Source organism: Mytilus californianus, unplaced genomic scaffold, assembly GCF_021869535.1.
Source record: "Mytilus californianus isolate M0D057914Y unplaced genomic scaffold, xbMytCali1.0.p SCAF_13, whole genome shotgun sequence".
NCBI classification, from domain to species: domain Eukaryota; kingdom Metazoa; phylum Mollusca; class Bivalvia; order Mytilida; family Mytilidae; genus Mytilus; species Mytilus californianus.
Genome location: NW_026262615.1, coordinates 31,759,675 through 31,777,893, shown reverse-complemented (window position 1 = coordinate 31,777,893; position 18,219 = coordinate 31,759,675). Strand labels below are relative to the sequence as shown.

The 18,219-nt window shown below is 31.2% G+C and overlaps 1 protein-coding gene across 1 annotated transcript in view; it reads right to left on the bottom strand.

Moving 5' to 3' along the window:
* Positions 1-16,795, bottom strand: part of LOC127723923 (uncharacterized) — a 34,993-nt gene extending 18,198 nt beyond the window's left edge. The window contains exons 1-8 of the mRNA XM_052230639.1: positions 16,732-16,795; positions 15,503-15,707; positions 14,253-14,310; positions 12,317-12,428; positions 11,522-11,650; positions 10,422-10,601; positions 9,154-9,270; positions 7,525-7,605 (exon numbers count right to left, since the gene is read on the bottom strand). Coding sequence (XP_052086599.1) covers positions 7,525-7,605; positions 9,154-9,270; positions 10,422-10,601; positions 11,522-11,650; positions 12,317-12,428; positions 14,253-14,310; positions 15,503-15,707; positions 16,732-16,795 — 946 coding nt within the window. The remainder of the gene's footprint in view (positions 1-7,524; positions 7,606-9,153; positions 9,271-10,421; positions 10,602-11,521; positions 11,651-12,316; positions 12,429-14,252; positions 14,311-15,502; positions 15,708-16,731) is intronic.
* Positions 16,796-18,219: the final 1,424 nt, after the last annotated feature.

Sequence of the window (18,219 nt, the reverse complement as noted above, 5' to 3'; positions counted from 1 at the left end):
ATTTATTTAATTAATAAATACTTAACATCGGCAACCATCAAAATGTGCGTCAGATTTTCAACTACTGTTAGGAAAGAGGTATCTGATGAGCCCATATGGTAATGTTTGTGTTATTTCTTATAATACGGTTCGTTTGTAACAACGAACTATCAAATGCTCCCTAACATGTTTTACGAAAAGTCAAGAAAAAGAACGAAAATCGGATTTTTTTTCATAGTCCGCCATATTGTTCTCTCAATGTTGAAGCTCCTTAAGAACGTTTGTGGAATACACTCTAACCATCCCTTATTCCATTTATGATCCCTTGGAGAACATGAAATATTCAACTTATGATTTCGTGTGTTCACATTTGCAAATAAAAGACTGAATTGATTTCGTGTCCCCCAATAAAACATAAGAATACTTTTATACAACTTCCCTTATTATCATACACTTTTTCTTTGACGTTTAAACATTATGAAATAAACACAGTTTATGTTTTTGCATTAAATTACAATCCTTACCAATAATTCGCAACCATTTTGACCGAAGTTCAACTTTTCCAGTCCATACCAAAGACGAGTTTGTGGCATTGGTTGTTAACTTGTAGCTTATTTTAGACGCCAGATATCCACTGTTGGCCTTACAGGTGTTATATGCTTCCATCCAGGTGAACAGTCCACGTGGGGACAGTAAAACTAAAAGGGGTAACATCGAATGAAAATACTCAATTGATGCATACAAAACTCATAACATTTACCAAAAAAGGAATATGTAATTAAATGATTAAATAATTAAGCCAGTTTTGAACACAACTATGTTGCATGAGTTCACATGAACAAGTCCAGGAAAACTGTCCCATTTTCTAATGGTAAAAAATTAGTCGTGAAATTTCGTACCATTGTATAGTTTACCATGACAATTTTGTTCGGATTATGCATGCCTTACGAAAACTTCAACAAAGTAGATATGGCAAAATGGTTAAAAAACAGGTGGAAGATGCAATGTACAAAGGAAACACACAGAAGTCGATAGAAAATAATAGCACCTTTATAAAAAGGAAAGACGACGGAAGGACAAACAAGTTTACAACATTGTACAAAGCATTACAGAACGGATTAAAGTCATACTTTCATACTCCGACAACATTGTAAACGTTTCATACTCGATTTGTAATACCTGAACTTACCGTGACTGTATGAAAAGCTGGCAAAGAATGACGTCAATAGAAATGCCGTAACAACACGCATTGTCCTCTTGTAAACAAGGTTACAAGCATTGGTTATCAAGCTTAAAAATATGCATTATGTGGTATAATTCACACATGTTTATGATTTACAGATATGTCGTATCTGATTAAGACGACTTAAGTGCGACACGATAAACACACTATACTATAAAATAGATAGTTTGATACAATGTTAGTATGCAGCTATGCTGTTTAATCATTTATTATTTACATATGTATCTACGAATGATGTATAAACATGCTTATATCAACGCTGTATTTAGTAGTGACGAAAAACATAGTGAAGCTGAAATCAATTCAACAATATATGACGCAAGAATAATCAATGGAAATAAGAGCATGAGAGAATTTTCATCAATACATGTTTAAAAAAGTGGGAAATTAGGGGAAAAAACCCAGTTCACCTCGCGTAAGTGTCAGAATAGTTGTAGAAAAAAGTAAAATAACAAAAATACCGAACTCCAAGAAAAATTCAAATCGGAAAGTTCCTTATTAAATGGCAAAATCAAAAGCTTAAACACTTCAAACGAATGAAAAACAACTGTCATTATATGATATATAAATTTTTCTCTATGCATCTTTATTTGTTTTGTTGATTTCCTGTTTTTTTTATCAAATAATCTATTGTTGTTGGCTCTGTGTCTTATTAAACAAAATCTAATCATGAGTCGTAGAACTTGATATATGGCATTTTCTTGAGCATATATATATATATATAAGCATTATGTAAACCTTTTGTTGATGCATGTTTTATTTTGATGCATGGAGGCTCCCTCGCTGACATTTATTCAAATTTACTTTGTATGTTTACACGCCGCGAAGTGGGCTGGAAAGGGCTAAACGCGAAATAAAGTATCCGCGAAAAAAAGTTGGGTTACAGTATCTACAATGAAGTGTTAGGTGTGGTTTGAATGTTTTTTTTTCTATCCTTTATTGGAGCTTTATAGGCAATTGCAAGTGTGTTATTCTTTTTTCGATATCTAGGAAAACTCTGAGTTGTGGCCTCAAGTGTCTCAAAATGAAACTTATTCGAAATTGTTCATTTGCAGAATTAAATGCTGCCTGTTTCTTCTTCACGAAAAAGATTGTTTTTTGTTCAAGTTATGACTATATTATGCATAGTAATATCGTTATAAAGTGAACAATATTGTCAAATCTTTTAAGGATATGTCTGTTAAAAGAAATTAACAGGCTGGAAAAAATAAATTATATGCTCTGAGTTGATTACGCCTAACTGTATGTTTGAATTAACAAATTCTTATACAACTTGTAAATCACCAGTACTGTAAATTCAGAAATTATTGCGTGAATTTACTTTTGCGATTTTTGAGGAATGGACAAAAATGCGAGATAAATTATTGCGGTTTCGGGAAAATCGGTATACAGATATATGTATCGGAATCAGAATGCGAGTTCTTATTACTACGATACTCATCCAGTCGCATTATTCGCATTAATAGAAACCTCGCAATAATTTCTGAATATATAGTATAACATTTCTTGCGAAAAACAAATAACATCTCCGTTGTAGTTTGAATGCACTGTTGTCTGGTGGGTGGTTATCTAATGAAATCAAACAACACTATACAAAAGAGAGGCGAAAGATACCAGAGGGACATTCAAACTCATAACTCGAAAAAAAAAACTGACAACGCCATGGCTAAAAAAGAAAAAGACCAACAGACAAACAATAGTACTCAAAACACAACATAGAAAACTAGACTGAGCAACACGAACCTCACCAAAAAATTAGGGTGATCGCAGGTGCTCCGGAAGGGTAAGCAGATCCTGCCCAACATGTGGCACCCGTCATGTTGCTCTTATTAATACAAACCCGGTAATATGTCTAAATTGGTAGGTCACATTCGGAAAAAAGGGGATGGGATTGTGGTTACGACATTAGGAACATATCCACTATTATCTGTGAAAACGTTATTCCATAATGGTAAACCAACTTGTGATGGCGTCCTTAAAACTTACGAAGGGATAATTTAAACTTCACCACTTGGAACCCTTGGTTTAATAGCTTCCTTGTGAGCAGCAACCCTCTATCAAGGAAATCATGATAGGAAATACAAGCCCTGGAATATCGTATAAACTGGGAGATATATACTCCGTATGCAGGCGCTGCTGGAATGTTGCTACATAGAAATGGAAAGTTCACAATTGGAAAGCTAAAAATAAACTCCTTTGTCGTAAAGTTTTGTTTTCAACCGACACTCATTGTCAATTTCTAGATGTAAGTCAAGATATGAGGCAAACTTAACTGTATCTGTTGTATCCATTATCTCAAGTTCGATAGGATAGATGCGTTCAACATAGTCACCAAGTTTTGAATTATTTAGTGAGAGAACATCATCTTTATAGCGGAAAGTAAAGTAAAGTTGAGTTTCCAAATGAATTGTCAATACCTAGTTCATTTATTAAGCAGTTTATGTAATATGATTTACACACAAAAACGATGTTGTTTCGGGCTTAATATATAAGTTTCGTGTGTCCAAAGCGCTTTATAGATTTACCTTCTTCTAGAAATCTCAGACCTTAACATTAGAAAGTCTGGGATGAATAAAAACGAAAAAAACTTTAGGAGCTTTATGACAAAAAAGGACACAAACAGTATTACAATTTTTCTCTAAAGTTGACCTCCATGAGGGAATTGAAACCTTTGTAGTTTCTGAATAATTTCATAATATTCTATTACAAATCACTCTTCCTAACATTATGTCACACGCCATCCTGCACTTTTGATTTTACAAAGTATTCAGATTATACCTACCCTTTTTGTTAAGGGCTCTGTATGTTTAGGGTCAGTTATGACGCATTATCTGGACCTTATTGTACTGTATTTTGTTGATACAACAAACGCGCTGTTCAGTATTGTGCTGGCATTCCAGATCAAAAGTTACCAATGAAATCTAATAAACGTCCTAGAAGAGATATTTTACACCACCTTGTGGTATTACTTTGATTTGTGAAAAAGCAGCTGATCCGAACTTTTGCTTAACGGATTGAACTGGAATTAAATCACAATCTCCGTAATTGCATGAACACAATCATCGGTAATGCCAATGTTGTTATCTAGAAATTCTAGGTTAATGAACTATAGTTATAAGTTATTAAAGAAATCGTTTTGTCTCATAGATAAAAATTGAAATAAATAACAACATCCTACTAGCTTCGTCCAAGCGATTTTATACATTCAATAAATTAGAAATGTATAGGTAAACTTATCTTTTACTATCGATATGACAAGAAAAACAAATTCCCCTGTACTTGATAACCGTGATGTCAGTTTTGTTAGCTGCTCTTTTTCTGATCGTTACGTGTTACTAAGATAATGTGCATACTTCATGAGATTAAGGATTATCTACCCCAAGGCACAGATGGCGTTAGCAATATTACCTCATTTTTCAAACATTTAGCTTTTTAATGTTCTTTAAAATCGTATTTGATTATGTCTTGAGACTGATTTGATTTGAGTGCGTCTAAGTCTCAAACTTAAAATAACAAAAAAAAATCAAAATCCAAGGCAAATTCAAAACGTAAAGTCCTTTATCAAATGGCAAAATCAAAAGCTCAAACACATCAAACGAATAGAAAATAACTTTCATATTCCTGACTTGGTACAGGCATTTCCTTATGTAGAAAATGGTTGATTAAGCCTGGTTATATAGCTAGCTATACCTCTCACTTGTATGACAGACGAATAGAATTTTATTATATTGACAACAATGTGTGAGCAAAGCAAACAAAAGTAATAAGTAAAAATGTCAAAAATTAGGGTAATCTTAATCACTATAAAACAAATAACTATTTCCACAAGGAAAAACAAAATTGCATATTGACACTCTATAGACAAAGTATATCAGTAAAAATGAAAGACGAGAATACAAAAAGTACATAACACAATTACACAATGGCGGGATATATAAATACCGAGCCACGTCAAAAGTATATTACCAAAAATGGACTTAACAATAAAGATTAAAAATATACAAAGACAAAAAAAAGACTACTATAACACGTAGTTAAGATGATAAACAACGTCAGTACCTAGAAATAATTTATAGACGAACCGTTCGCTTATCGTAAAAAGTTATAAACCTGGTATCTATAATGAGTGTTTACTGGATTGATTCCACAGACGGTTCCAAGTTTAGTGCCTGAGTATGTATACATGGAATATTAATAATATGGAAAACGTCTGTAAATTTTCTGTTAACATCACTTTGAATTAAAATTGTGTTTACATAAAATATTAATAATAAGGAAAATGTCTGTAAAATGTCTGTTTAATACGTAATTTTTAAGTTAAAATTCAAAACATTAAGTTTTTATTAGCAACATGGCATTAGCCGTATGTGGTATAACTTTTTTATTTTCTATCATTTCGTTCAATAATAATAATGAAATGACATGAATTATGTTGGTATTGAAAAAAAACTCTACTTTTTGTGAATACGATTTAAATGTACATTAGGTAAATTTACATACAAGTATACAAAACAAAGCATGTCAGTTTATTCGCATTAAAAAATTCTTTTATTGGTGAAATGTAAATATAGACACTTTTATCTATTCATTAGATATCTGAAACACCGATCTGGATTATTTTATTTAATTTATCTACAAATAACTTATGTATTGATATGTGCTCCACGGACAAAAAATGAATAATGACTATTAAAATTTCTTTATCTAAATTGATTGAACATAGTTATGATGACGAAGAAATATCTAAGATGACTGTAAGTTTGATGTCTGCTTGATAGGAAGCGATCACTAAAGCATGGATCAGAGATAAACACATAAAGTAAGTCATCAACTGAAATCAGGGTAACAAACAAGACTATATGAATAAAAGACGTAACATATGATTATATTCGTATTCCTCAGAACTGCATTACTTATATTCTTTTCTGGAAATTAAATGTTGCTGTTAGACTACTTCATCATTTTCATTTCTCGTTTCTGATCTGAGAGTTGATGAATAATCGTAGTTACGTCTTGCGATACTGTGTCTGTATGATCATACACATCGTTTTCAAATTGAAGATTTCTTTCTCCAAAATTAGAATTGTCGTAAGTTGGGTCATTTTCGTTACGATTCCTTGCATTGTCGTCATATAAATTTTCTTTTGAATCTGTTCGCCGTTTCGATACACCATTTAATCGATCATATTCTCCGTATGATGTTTCAATAAACGTTTTTTATCCGAATTTTGTAATTTTGAATCCGTTTTTCTGATTTTGTTGACGACTGCATACGTATTAGTTGAATTGATTGAAGCTAAGCCATATGATTCTTTAGATGTCGGCGTCACACTTGTTCTAACTGCTGGATTTTGTGAATGCTCATAGAACTATGTTGAGGACTTCTTGCCTATCCGTATAAGCCGTTTTGAAAAATCCACATGACCTAAAAAATAACATGTAATGTTAGATCTATCTGTGAAAACAGGTATAAGATATAAAAGCGATATTAATAGCTTTAAGTCGAACACAAACAGACAATACTGTAAATAAAAAAAAAAGAAAAGATCGAAAAAAGAAGGAATTCGACAATTCTATAAAATAACATACTGATAATTAGGGAGCCAGCAACAAAACGCCACACACCCTTGGAAAGTAAGAAGTTTCCAGACACGCACTCCAGTTGACAGTGGTTTAAAAATGATACAGATCCGTGTGCAATAGTGCATCAACATATGCTTTAGTTAATCACAAGGTTATAATTAAGTTTGAGTGAATAACTAAGAAATTTGTTATATTTACCAATAGCAAATTCAGATTTATTTTTATAACAGTAAATGTTAAGGAAAATGAAAACACTATTCTTAAATATACTAGTAGCACATATATAGAATATCACCTTATTTTACAAAAAAATCATCACAAACAAAACAACCAATAGTGTGATAGCACCTGCAATGCCACCAACAACTGAACCTAACAAGAAAAGTCAACAATTATAACACATATGAGGACATTACATATACAATCATAGGTAAATCAAACTTTGTTGATATATACCAGGACTTGAAGGTCTTATTTCTGAGAGGAATTGGTCGTTTGTATTCTTCTCAAATGATAAGATAAGATGCACGAAATAATTGTGCTTATAGATGTTTATTCATTGAATTGCAAATAATACTAGATCATTAATAAGGCCTATAATTAGAAGTTAATCCATCAGACGTTCTATGTTGTACACGTTAAACAAAAAGAACTCAGTTATACTAAAGACAATAACTAGCTGGCAAAATCAGATGGGTAATTTAAGTAAATGGAAGTACCTATAGCAAAACTGGCGCTGGAATCTTTATCCATTGACGTTGTTGTAATTACGCTTTGGCTGGAGATTGTAGATGCTTTGTCTAGAAGAATGGTGGACACATTTTTTGAAAAGATTGTTGACTACAATATTTATACCGCATACTCCATTTTGTTTAAAACATTAAAGGTGAATATAATAAATTTGGAAAATATATATCTGTTATTTAAACATGTGAGAATTTGTTTATGGAAAGATGAAATTCAATAATTACTGTTATCAAATCTTCTTCTGACTTAGTGGAGTTTTTTCCACAGTTTCTGTTTTAACCTTGATTTGTGTCTCGTTACTCGGCTTATGAGATTTGAACATCAGTAAAATCATGTTGCTTCAAATTCAATTTAAAGATCGAATAAATCTCTTCATTTTACCGTGATTTCCTCAATTATAAAAATTAAAAACACACATGTCTTGCTTGGAGTCACGAAAAATCATACTTTGTGATTAACAGTACTGATTCCAACAACAAATGAACCTAAAACTATGTAAAATAAATGCTGGACATATTGATCAATAACAGTTCATATCATAAAGAACTTATACCAATCATTCAAACATTAAACATCTTTCCGTGTTCTTTGATATCACACTCAGATATAAAGAAGAAGTTTTATCATGCAAAGACCCACTTTTCAGCGCGTGCTTCTATCTCATACACCATAGTTGACTATGACATTAAAGGAACGAACAATAATAGAATGTTGGCTTCATGTCGTGATCTTTTTCTTGGAATTGACACATGTGGAAGATCTGTTACTCTAAAACGCGTGACTATTTTAGTTTCTCGATTGGCAATATCCTAGTATGAATCTTACGTTTTGCCTCATCGTATGATGTTTAAATATATCAATGGATACGTTACGCGTGTGAAAGTTTATTGTATAGCAACTTCACTGACGCTTATAACGGAAGCAAAATCAATACTTCACATGCTATATGGGACTATCACGACCGATACTACCGACTGTGTCGTTGCTACAACTCATCAGAGTCTTTTTTTCTCTTTCTATTGTTGCGATACTCGCAAGAATGCACCACATATCGTTTTGTTCTCATCATTTATCCAATATGCACATATGCACATAGATGTAAATAGTGATTCGAGGGAAACGATCCCTTCTAAAAAAGTATAAACCAAGCACAAAAAGGCGAAACCTTTATAAAAAATTGTTTTTGAACCTTTTTCTGGTATCTTTACGGCTTTGTTGACGAAGCTGTACCTTGAAAATGGTGAATCACAATTGGTTCTAAAAGGGAAATATATGCATATTTATATGACACTAAGATTGGACTTCTGCTATGTGAAGCAGTATGAGAAAGGGCTCTTCGTTCCTTGTGCGTTAAATTGTGAAAATAATGATCCCTTATCGAAATCTGAACCACATATATGTTAAAACGTCTAAGCTATGAAACTTGTTATCATAAATGCATACATTAACGTTTATGAAATAAATTCATGAACATGTGATTACTAATTCCTACTTGAATTGAAGAGTTTCTTTTTACCGAAGACTATACCTCAGGCTCAACAAGGTTTCATAATGTGTTATATATAAGAACAAATGAACTAGATAATACGTGATTTATTTACCTATTCTGCACACAAACTGTAACTTGTCATTACAAGCTCGTCTGGTTATATGAAGCACTCCTTTTTCTGTTATCGTGCCTACTAAACAAAAAAGCAGTTCTTTTGTACCTGCTTCGGCTGAAAAAAAATTATGGTTTATCATATGTATTTATTAAATATGCATTCATAAAGAAGTATTAATAAAGTAGAGATTAAACTTATCTGATAGCTAAAGTATAACAACGGAATCGGAAACAGGTTATTACAACTTACAAAAGTTCACAAATACTATTAAACATGTGTTAACAATAATTATATATTCAATCACTATCCATGTTAAGTAGAAAGCGTACATGATACACTATACTACAATAACTCATGTCGTGTACATTTAGAATCGGTATCGGACGTTTGATTTGAGGAATGTTAAAAATTGAGTTTTAATTAAATCAATTTATTTTTCACCCAAATTTCCTTTTAGTTCCTAGTGTAAACAAACGTTTGTTTCGCGATACATATATGGTATAAATATATGGTGTGCTTTCTTTCACTTTGGTACCTTTGTATGTTTCAGAGCTTAGTGTGGCGTCCATTTTGCTCAGCTAGTATACCTTATATACAGGTTGTTGTCTCTTTGACATATTCCCCGTTTCCATTTCCCATTCTATACTAGTATATAAAATATCTGTAATAAGAATAACAAATGTGGGTTTTTATTCTTTTGATAATATTGTTTTGTTAAGAATGTTTACGAAAACCTGACAAATTCTATAAGTTTTATTTTAAAAAAAAATTGAGTATCTTCATCATGTGTTGCCTTTCATTCATAGGCACATTATAGATGTCTTAATGAAATTATATGCGACTGTCATACAAGTTAGAGGTTTAGCTAGCTATAAAACCAGGTCTAAGCAACCATGTTTTACACTCTCACTGGTGAGGCTTTTATACACGAAACACGCACCGTGTGTACAGAATTTTAATCCTGGTAACACTGATAAGTTTATCCCATGGTGATGTCATACAATTGTCCTTAAGTGGTTGTTATAATTTGATTAGTAAACACTTTTCTGAATTGTGAAATACTTATAATAATATGCTTATGAAGACTAAACCTTAAACAATGAGAAAAACTCCTCCAAACTTTCCTTTAACTTCAAGAACAAATGATTACAAAACTTCGAAGTTTCTTGTTATGTATTTTTTTTATTTATTTATTTATTTATATTTGCTAAAGGTAAAGTACAAAAAAAACATGATCTAAAATATAACATTATTTATTGTTTTACCTTTTATCAGCTTAGCCTCTGTTTTGGCTCGAAAAACGTTTGTCCATGAAGGGATCCCTTCGAATGTATGATTGTTCGTTTGGCAATAAGTCTCAGGTGGAAGTAAAAGCTGAAATCTTTCCAGGCACAATTGTTTGCTTGTTAAATACGGTTTACCCCATCCAACTTTGTATCCATCATCTTAGAAGAAATATAAGTAAAACGATAAAAAATTGTGTTTAACATTGTATATAAATATAGGATTTGATGGGCATGATTTAAAGTCAGGCTGTGCATAAAGGTTTCATCGAAGGTTTCTGGTTGGAAATTTTGTAAACGTTAATTTTTAACAGATTTTTAGTAAAATGAATTTAAAGAATTAAGTGCAATAATTGAAATAATTTTGAAATACATATTACCGGACTGAAGTCAAAAGGTGAATTGCAATCAAATTATGCACAGATGTATAAACATCTGTTGCCAATGTAAGTGTATAAATTGAGTTTGATATTTACGTTAAGCTTTTAAATCAAATAATCTCTTTGCCAGATAAATCATAAGTAGCCTATTTTCGACAGCATAAGTCCTTAGAAAAATATATAGATACAATGTTTGAATTCCACGTGTTTGATACGACTTCAGTTATTTAAGAAACTGGAGGTCAAATAAGAGCCAAGGGTAAACTGCCGCTTCTGTTGATATAATTTGAAGAAGAATATATCTATGGACACCTTCGCATTACTTTAGGGCTGTCTCGTTTGTGTTCGTGTAAAAACTTTATAACAACAAGCATTAAAATTAAAATGTTAAAGTACATTGAATAAAAAGTCTTTCATAGAAGTTTAAGAAAAATCCATCGTAGAATATTTAAACACCACATATCATAGAAATAGTAATAACTTGAAAATATTAACAACTCAGACTTACTCTATTACAATAGCAGTTCATCATATAAAAAAAGGAGCAGATCCATGTTGAGAACATGTCGCTAATGTTTAAATTCGTGCCGATTTTGTTTCTCATAAGTTGTAGGTGTCATTTAAAGCACATTTAAATTTCTTAAGCATATAATATATAGTGATCGCAAAAATCAATTTATACAAATAATAAAGAATATTTACTACATCTACTGATTCTTGCTGTATTTGTATCATCATTACAATTAGCTGACTTCAATCCATTGCTTCCTGTCTTACAGAATAAAGTCGTACATTCCCCATCGCCATTGTTAGAAACATGCCCGGTAAATACTATATATGGTAAAATGTTAAAAAAAAAATTACAATTCTAGGGCATTATAAATATTTACAAATGAAAACAACACGTCATATAAATTTCATGAGTCCGAAGCGCTTTTCTGGATTTACCTTCATCAGAAAAGCTCAAAGCCAAATAATTGAAAGCCAAGGATTTATGAAAACCGAAACAATTGAAGAGCTATATGACCAAAAATAACCTAAAAAATAGCCAAATCCGTCTAAGATCAACTTTGCCTGAGTTAAAACAAGGCATCCACGGAGAGGAAAAATAAAAAAATATATATATAAATGAGTTATAAGAAAAATGTACAAAATTCAAGCAGTTCAACAGCTAAAGCAAAATGTTAAAACTAGGCTGTTCTTCGATTCATTTTGCTTTGGAATAAATGCTAATCATAGATTTCAAACTGTATATGAGTTAAAGAGAGTCGAAGGAATATTCAACCTCATAATTCGAACATAAACTGACAGCGCCACGGCTAAATCGTCTAAATAAAGTTAAAAACAAGTATTAATTACTTATTTTCTATAAACACCAATATGGTTAATATGACTTTATATTCCATTTATAATTTATACGTAATACAATTGTTATTGTCTTTAAATAGGTGTATGTGACCATGTTAAAATTCGCATTTAACAATAAATGATACATACCTTTATAAACGAAGGAATAGTTCGAATCATTTTCTTCTATGCAACCACTTATATTGTAGGAGTTTCGTTCATTATCTTTATTATGTTGACAAAAACATTTCTTTGTTGACTCCTGTAATTAAATGAAATGTCGTACTTAAAGTTTAGGATAACCCAGAAAGAGTAAAGATTGATATTCTGAGATAAACAAAAAATAATGATAAAATTTTACGAAATGATTAATCATAAAAGACCGTTTAAGTTTTGAGATATATTCTGATATTTGAGATGTGTTAGATCAGTCTAACAACAGAACTGAGAACATATTAATGTGACGAAAATACGAATATAAAGATAAGGCTAAGGATATGTGGTATGAGTATAATTGTCAATTAGACAACTATCCATGAAACAGCAAGGGACAAAAACTTGAACAACTTTAAGTGATCAAATATCCCTTTCAACAATGAGCAAAATACGTTCCACAAAGACAGTTAAAAAAGATTACGGATTTCAGATTGTGGAAAAAAATCAAATAGGAAAGCATAGGGATCTTTTCTGTTAAAAGACAAAAACATACGTAATGAGGCAGAGTTAAATTTGTTTATGATCTTTCATTTGCTGCATTCATTTCGCTTTATTTGATCAAACAAATTCAAAGATATGTAATTGCAATAAGAGTTATGAAACTGAAAGAGATAAGGTAGTGTGTTCTTTTATTAAGCTTCTAACATATGTGACACTGTGTACACAGCTGTCTTTCATTTGCATGTACTCATGTGTGCATGCATTCGTTTTATATATATTGTAATTGAATCATTTGATTTTAAACCAACTATTACTAAACTTGTTTGACATTTTTTATTGATCTTTGAACTTAAAATTAGCTTTAGACTGTCGTGATGATATATCTGTATTTAATTTCAATATTTAATTTAGGTTTTTGTAGAGTGCCTTTTGTGTTATAGAAATAAAGGCAACAGTAGTATACCGCTGTTCGAAATTCAAAAATCGATTGAGAAAAAAACAAAACAAATCCGGGTTACAAACTAAAACTGAGGGAAACACATCAAATATAAGAGGAGAACTACGACACAACAGAAACACAACATTAAAATGTAACACACACAGAAACGAACTATAATATAACAATGGCCATTTTCCTGACTTGGTGCAAGACATTTTAAGAAAAAAATAGTGGGTTGACCCTGGTTTTGTTAGAATGTTGTATACAATTTCAGAATGACCGATCGACTGTTTATCTCCGTTATAAACAAAACAATCAAATATATGTTATTGGGAATTGGTGGTGCACCTTATTTGGTATAGAAATAAGTAAGGAGATGTGGTATGATTGCCAATGAGATATAAGGCTACTGACTTAAGACAGAATGCGGCGGGGTTAAACATTTTTCTGAGCGCTCAAACCCCCACCCTTATCACCAAATCAACCAATACGAGATCATAAGGAAAAGTCAAACACAATTCAACAATAATTGATTTAATGTAATGCCAAAACAAAAAATTCAGAATTTGAATGTAGAAAATTAATAAAAGAGACAAAACATTTAGTTTCAATTCAGTCTATAAAATAATGTAACTGTGCATCATTATGACCCAACAGTGATATATACATACCACTAGAAAGGGCCAACAGAATATCACAATCGAGGAAAGAAAAATTGAAAATATAGGAAAAGAACACTAATCCCGTTCACCATCAATTATGGCGGCACGAATAAACTATTAGACATACGTATATGAAGGTTTAAAAGTGATTTGCAATTGAGTTTTGGTTTGTATTCTTTTAGGTATTTATAAACTTTGAATTTTTATATTTCATTGGATTTTTGTTTGTTTCATTTTTTGTTATATTTTATTCAAATGTTATTGAATTAAATATAAAAATTAAATTAAGTAACCAGGAAATTCATATTTAAAGTAAATTAATACTTACACTGTAACCAAAGAACTGATATGATTCACATTGTTTTTGGCATGATACGATTGAAGGACTGTTCTAAGTATCCTGTCTGTCTGGCACTGAATAAAAACCTGTTTGAAACACACTGAACTTAACACCGTCATAATCAAACATTAGCAACATGAAACATTTCTGTGCGTGATTTATAGCAAATTATGCAATGATTTGACGAATGAAACATAAAAAATGAATACAACTTTGGTAAAGAAATGAGAATAAAAAAGAATACAATAGTCCTGTGATTTTCAATTTTCGCGTCTTGAACATTCAATACTATCGTTTGGCGTAACGATTTGCATAAAAGCTGTTCCGTTGAAGACGTAAGACACTTATATCTTTTTTAGTAATTCACAGTGTAAGTGTTAGGGGTGTGCTGAAACATGTTTTTAAAATATAGACCATGAATTCTAAACTCCACCCCAAATATACCTAAAAAAATTAAACCGATTATTATTAAGATACCGAGTATATCTCATATGTTTATATATGTATATATACTATTAAGATATATTCCCTTGTTTATTTCCGAATGAATCCTTTTTGTTTAGTTAATGAACTATGGAACTTAATTCCAAGTTATCAAAAAGTTGCCTATCGCATTAAAAGCAATATGAAAACAAATACATACACTGACAGGATGACAACAGGTGATAAATGAATGACCATCACCCAAACTGCTCAGGTTCTTCATTCACAATAAAGGGTGTTGGTTTGGTTTGGGATATACGTCATTAAGACAATCATCGAAAAACAAAACTAACTTACAATACACGTAGATGGCAACATAATGATTCAACACAATAATGAATACCATCCAATTCTGTCTGAATAAAGAAGTACATGATTTCAACATTCAAGTGTACAAATGAACTCAAAGTAAAAGTTACGAAATTATTACACTAATTTGTTTTATTTAAACCAGAAATTAAAGTTCCCGTTGTCCAGAGTTTCCAGCAGAAGTAAATGTCTTTTGTACAATTGCAATCAAATATGATAATGACATTCTGTTTTATTAATAGACGTAATTTTCGGAATGATTGGAAGTATGAGCTTGGATTCCCAAATATCTTTTTAAAGCTATCAATAGTTTGACATTTTGTTAAATCATTAGGTCAAGTGAAAACTAAATGTATATCATTGGTTTGATATTCTGTATGTTACTACTGTACACATTATCATTTAGAAATTTATCATGATTAATTTATTTCTGCTATCAAAATTACCCGTGTTTCGTACCTAGAATTTCAATCCATGATGTACTTATACGGTAAATAGCCATTCCAATCCAAAATTCCTTATCTTGCAGCATGGCAATATTCTTCAACGTCTTTTTGTCAAACTCTAATCCATTATTGCCACATCTAAAAGAAGCAGCTTTCCATGTTTTACTGTCTGTGTGAATAGCCCGATCAGATGGAAAACTATGTGCTAAAATAAAAATAAAAATATACTTTCTTTCTATGCTTTTATGCAATGACAGTAAAAGTTTATAACATATTTTATCATAAACCTTTTTGTTTATTTTAAAATATTGATCTATTTCAATGTATACCATGGTCTATGTTAGAGGCAAAAGTTAAAGATAAAAGCAGCAGGTAATTTGTTAACATTAATTTGACCAATTAGTTTGGTAGATTAAAAGCGGCATCTTAGAGTATATGTAAATTTGTGGAGATTATGTTTTGTACATGAATGAAATGCGATTAGGTTGGAAGGAGTGGGTATACACAGCAGCCAAAAAAAACCTGGATTTCAGTACGCCTTGCAGACAAACGTCAACAGAGGTGAAACATTTTAAGGTCATCATTCGGTCTTCATAAATCGTCAAAAATCTATGAAATGTATGTGCTTTTAAAGATTTAAATAATTGTCTTCAATATCAGACAAAACTGTTGTCAATAAAATATGGGCATATCTCTACTCTGCAAACTAATCACCCTTTTTATCAACTGTGATTTACCAATACAGATATACATCAGGATCTAGGAGCAAAATTAACAATTACAGGAAAAGAAATAAACGTTCGATTGGCTAATTACTAAACAAGAAGATGTGAGATAACGCAGCGACACAAAATACACAAAGAAATGATTAATATTCTTTTTGTAGTTGACACACACAACAGATAGTTTTCACTTGTTCAGTTTTTTTAAATCGAATATATTGACATTGATTTATAATTATACACTTGTATGTATCTAACTGTTAGTTTTCGTAAACAGGAAAATAAAACCTGGAATTAAACATAGTAAAGAATTATAGTCAAATTCCCGTCTCATTCACGAGGGCATTAATTTAAAATGTTTTAATAATACATGTAAAAGAGTTTTTACACTATTTCATCTAAATCCTTAATAGCATAGAAAAAGGCCATCAGCTTATTTCTTATACGAAGAGAATTTTTGACAATATCATATTGAATTGATAGTAAAAAATTTTTTTCGTTACTTACCAATCACAGATTTTATATCTAAAACACAAGCTAATAAGATAATCCACAACATGTCTTCAGCCATTGTCATTACCTCTTAAAACTAACAGTAACACAACAATGAAGTAGATGTGATACATAAAAGTTGTTTAAAGCTTTTAGAGTTGGTTGTTTATGATGTAATGTTTACAAATGACGACACATTTAGGAAGTTGAATAACTTTTCAGTAGTTTTCCTTGTATGTTACATATTTTGTTCACTAAAACTACTGAAGCATATACAAGTATAATGGCAATGTATTACATTGATATCACTATTGTATACTAATTAACCCTATAATCAGTCGTCTGTCTCACCAAATCAAAACAGGCACAATGACGCATATATCAATGCATTCCATAGTAGTATAGCTATCCTTTAACACTGGATCATGCGTTATTTTCTTTTTTTGAAAAATAGACACATAAACGTTCTTCTCGGCTGATGTTGTAAGCACGAAAGAAGCCTTTATTAATGTATTTTTTTAGAACCCCTGTTTGTTAGGTGGCCAGCAAGGTCTTGTAATTGCTTTATTACAGTATTATAAGAAATCCTCTTAATTTGTTTAATTCTAATGACCTGACTGTTAGGAAAGCTTCTGGTACAGTATATATACACGTTTAAATATGTGACAAATTTACCACAAAAGTTCTCCATCGGATTTCCTATGGTTATACAGGGCGGACACAATTATTTATGTATGCTTCTTCTCAAATTTAGCCCTACAATGTTAATTTTATTTTTGTTCTTCTCCCATCGGGATTCGAACCCCTGCATCTTAGACACCGTGCCCAGCGCCCTAGACAACTTGACCAACTAGGCTATAACATTTCTTGGTTAGTCCAGTAATGCCTGTCCTCGTCGGCTTTATCTAGGGTTGTAATAAAGTACATAATCTATATTGGCAAGCAGATGGTATACCTTGCAGATATGTTCTTTGTTTGTATATATATATATTTATATATAGAACTATATATATTTGTAACATCCTTTGTTGCCGATATGTTATATTATTTCCAAAGAAAGATTTCATACAAAAATCATTGAGAGAGATCATATTAGTAAGAGACAATTGTGTTGAATTAAAAGCTTGGCCTACCTGAAATTAGGTTTTACTGTTGCAAATTCAGTTAACATAGCGGAGGTAAAACAAAAAAGGGATATCTGCATGTTTCACGTAAGTATTTCTATACGATTATCCATATTATAATGTAAAGTAATCAAGGCATTCCATTTAAGTAATTATTTCGGTGTAAAAGATTCATTAAACGACAATTCCATGAAATGATGTTGTCTTTTTGAAAACCGAACAAGGTGACATCATCTGTATGCCTTCAATGTCAACACCTTACTCTAAGTCTGTATTAATTTTCGTAGATTGAGGATTATATTTTAATGGATATTTGATTTCTTGGTTTGCCAAAGACTGCATTCAAGTCTATAGAAAATGTGTTTTTTCTTTACACACA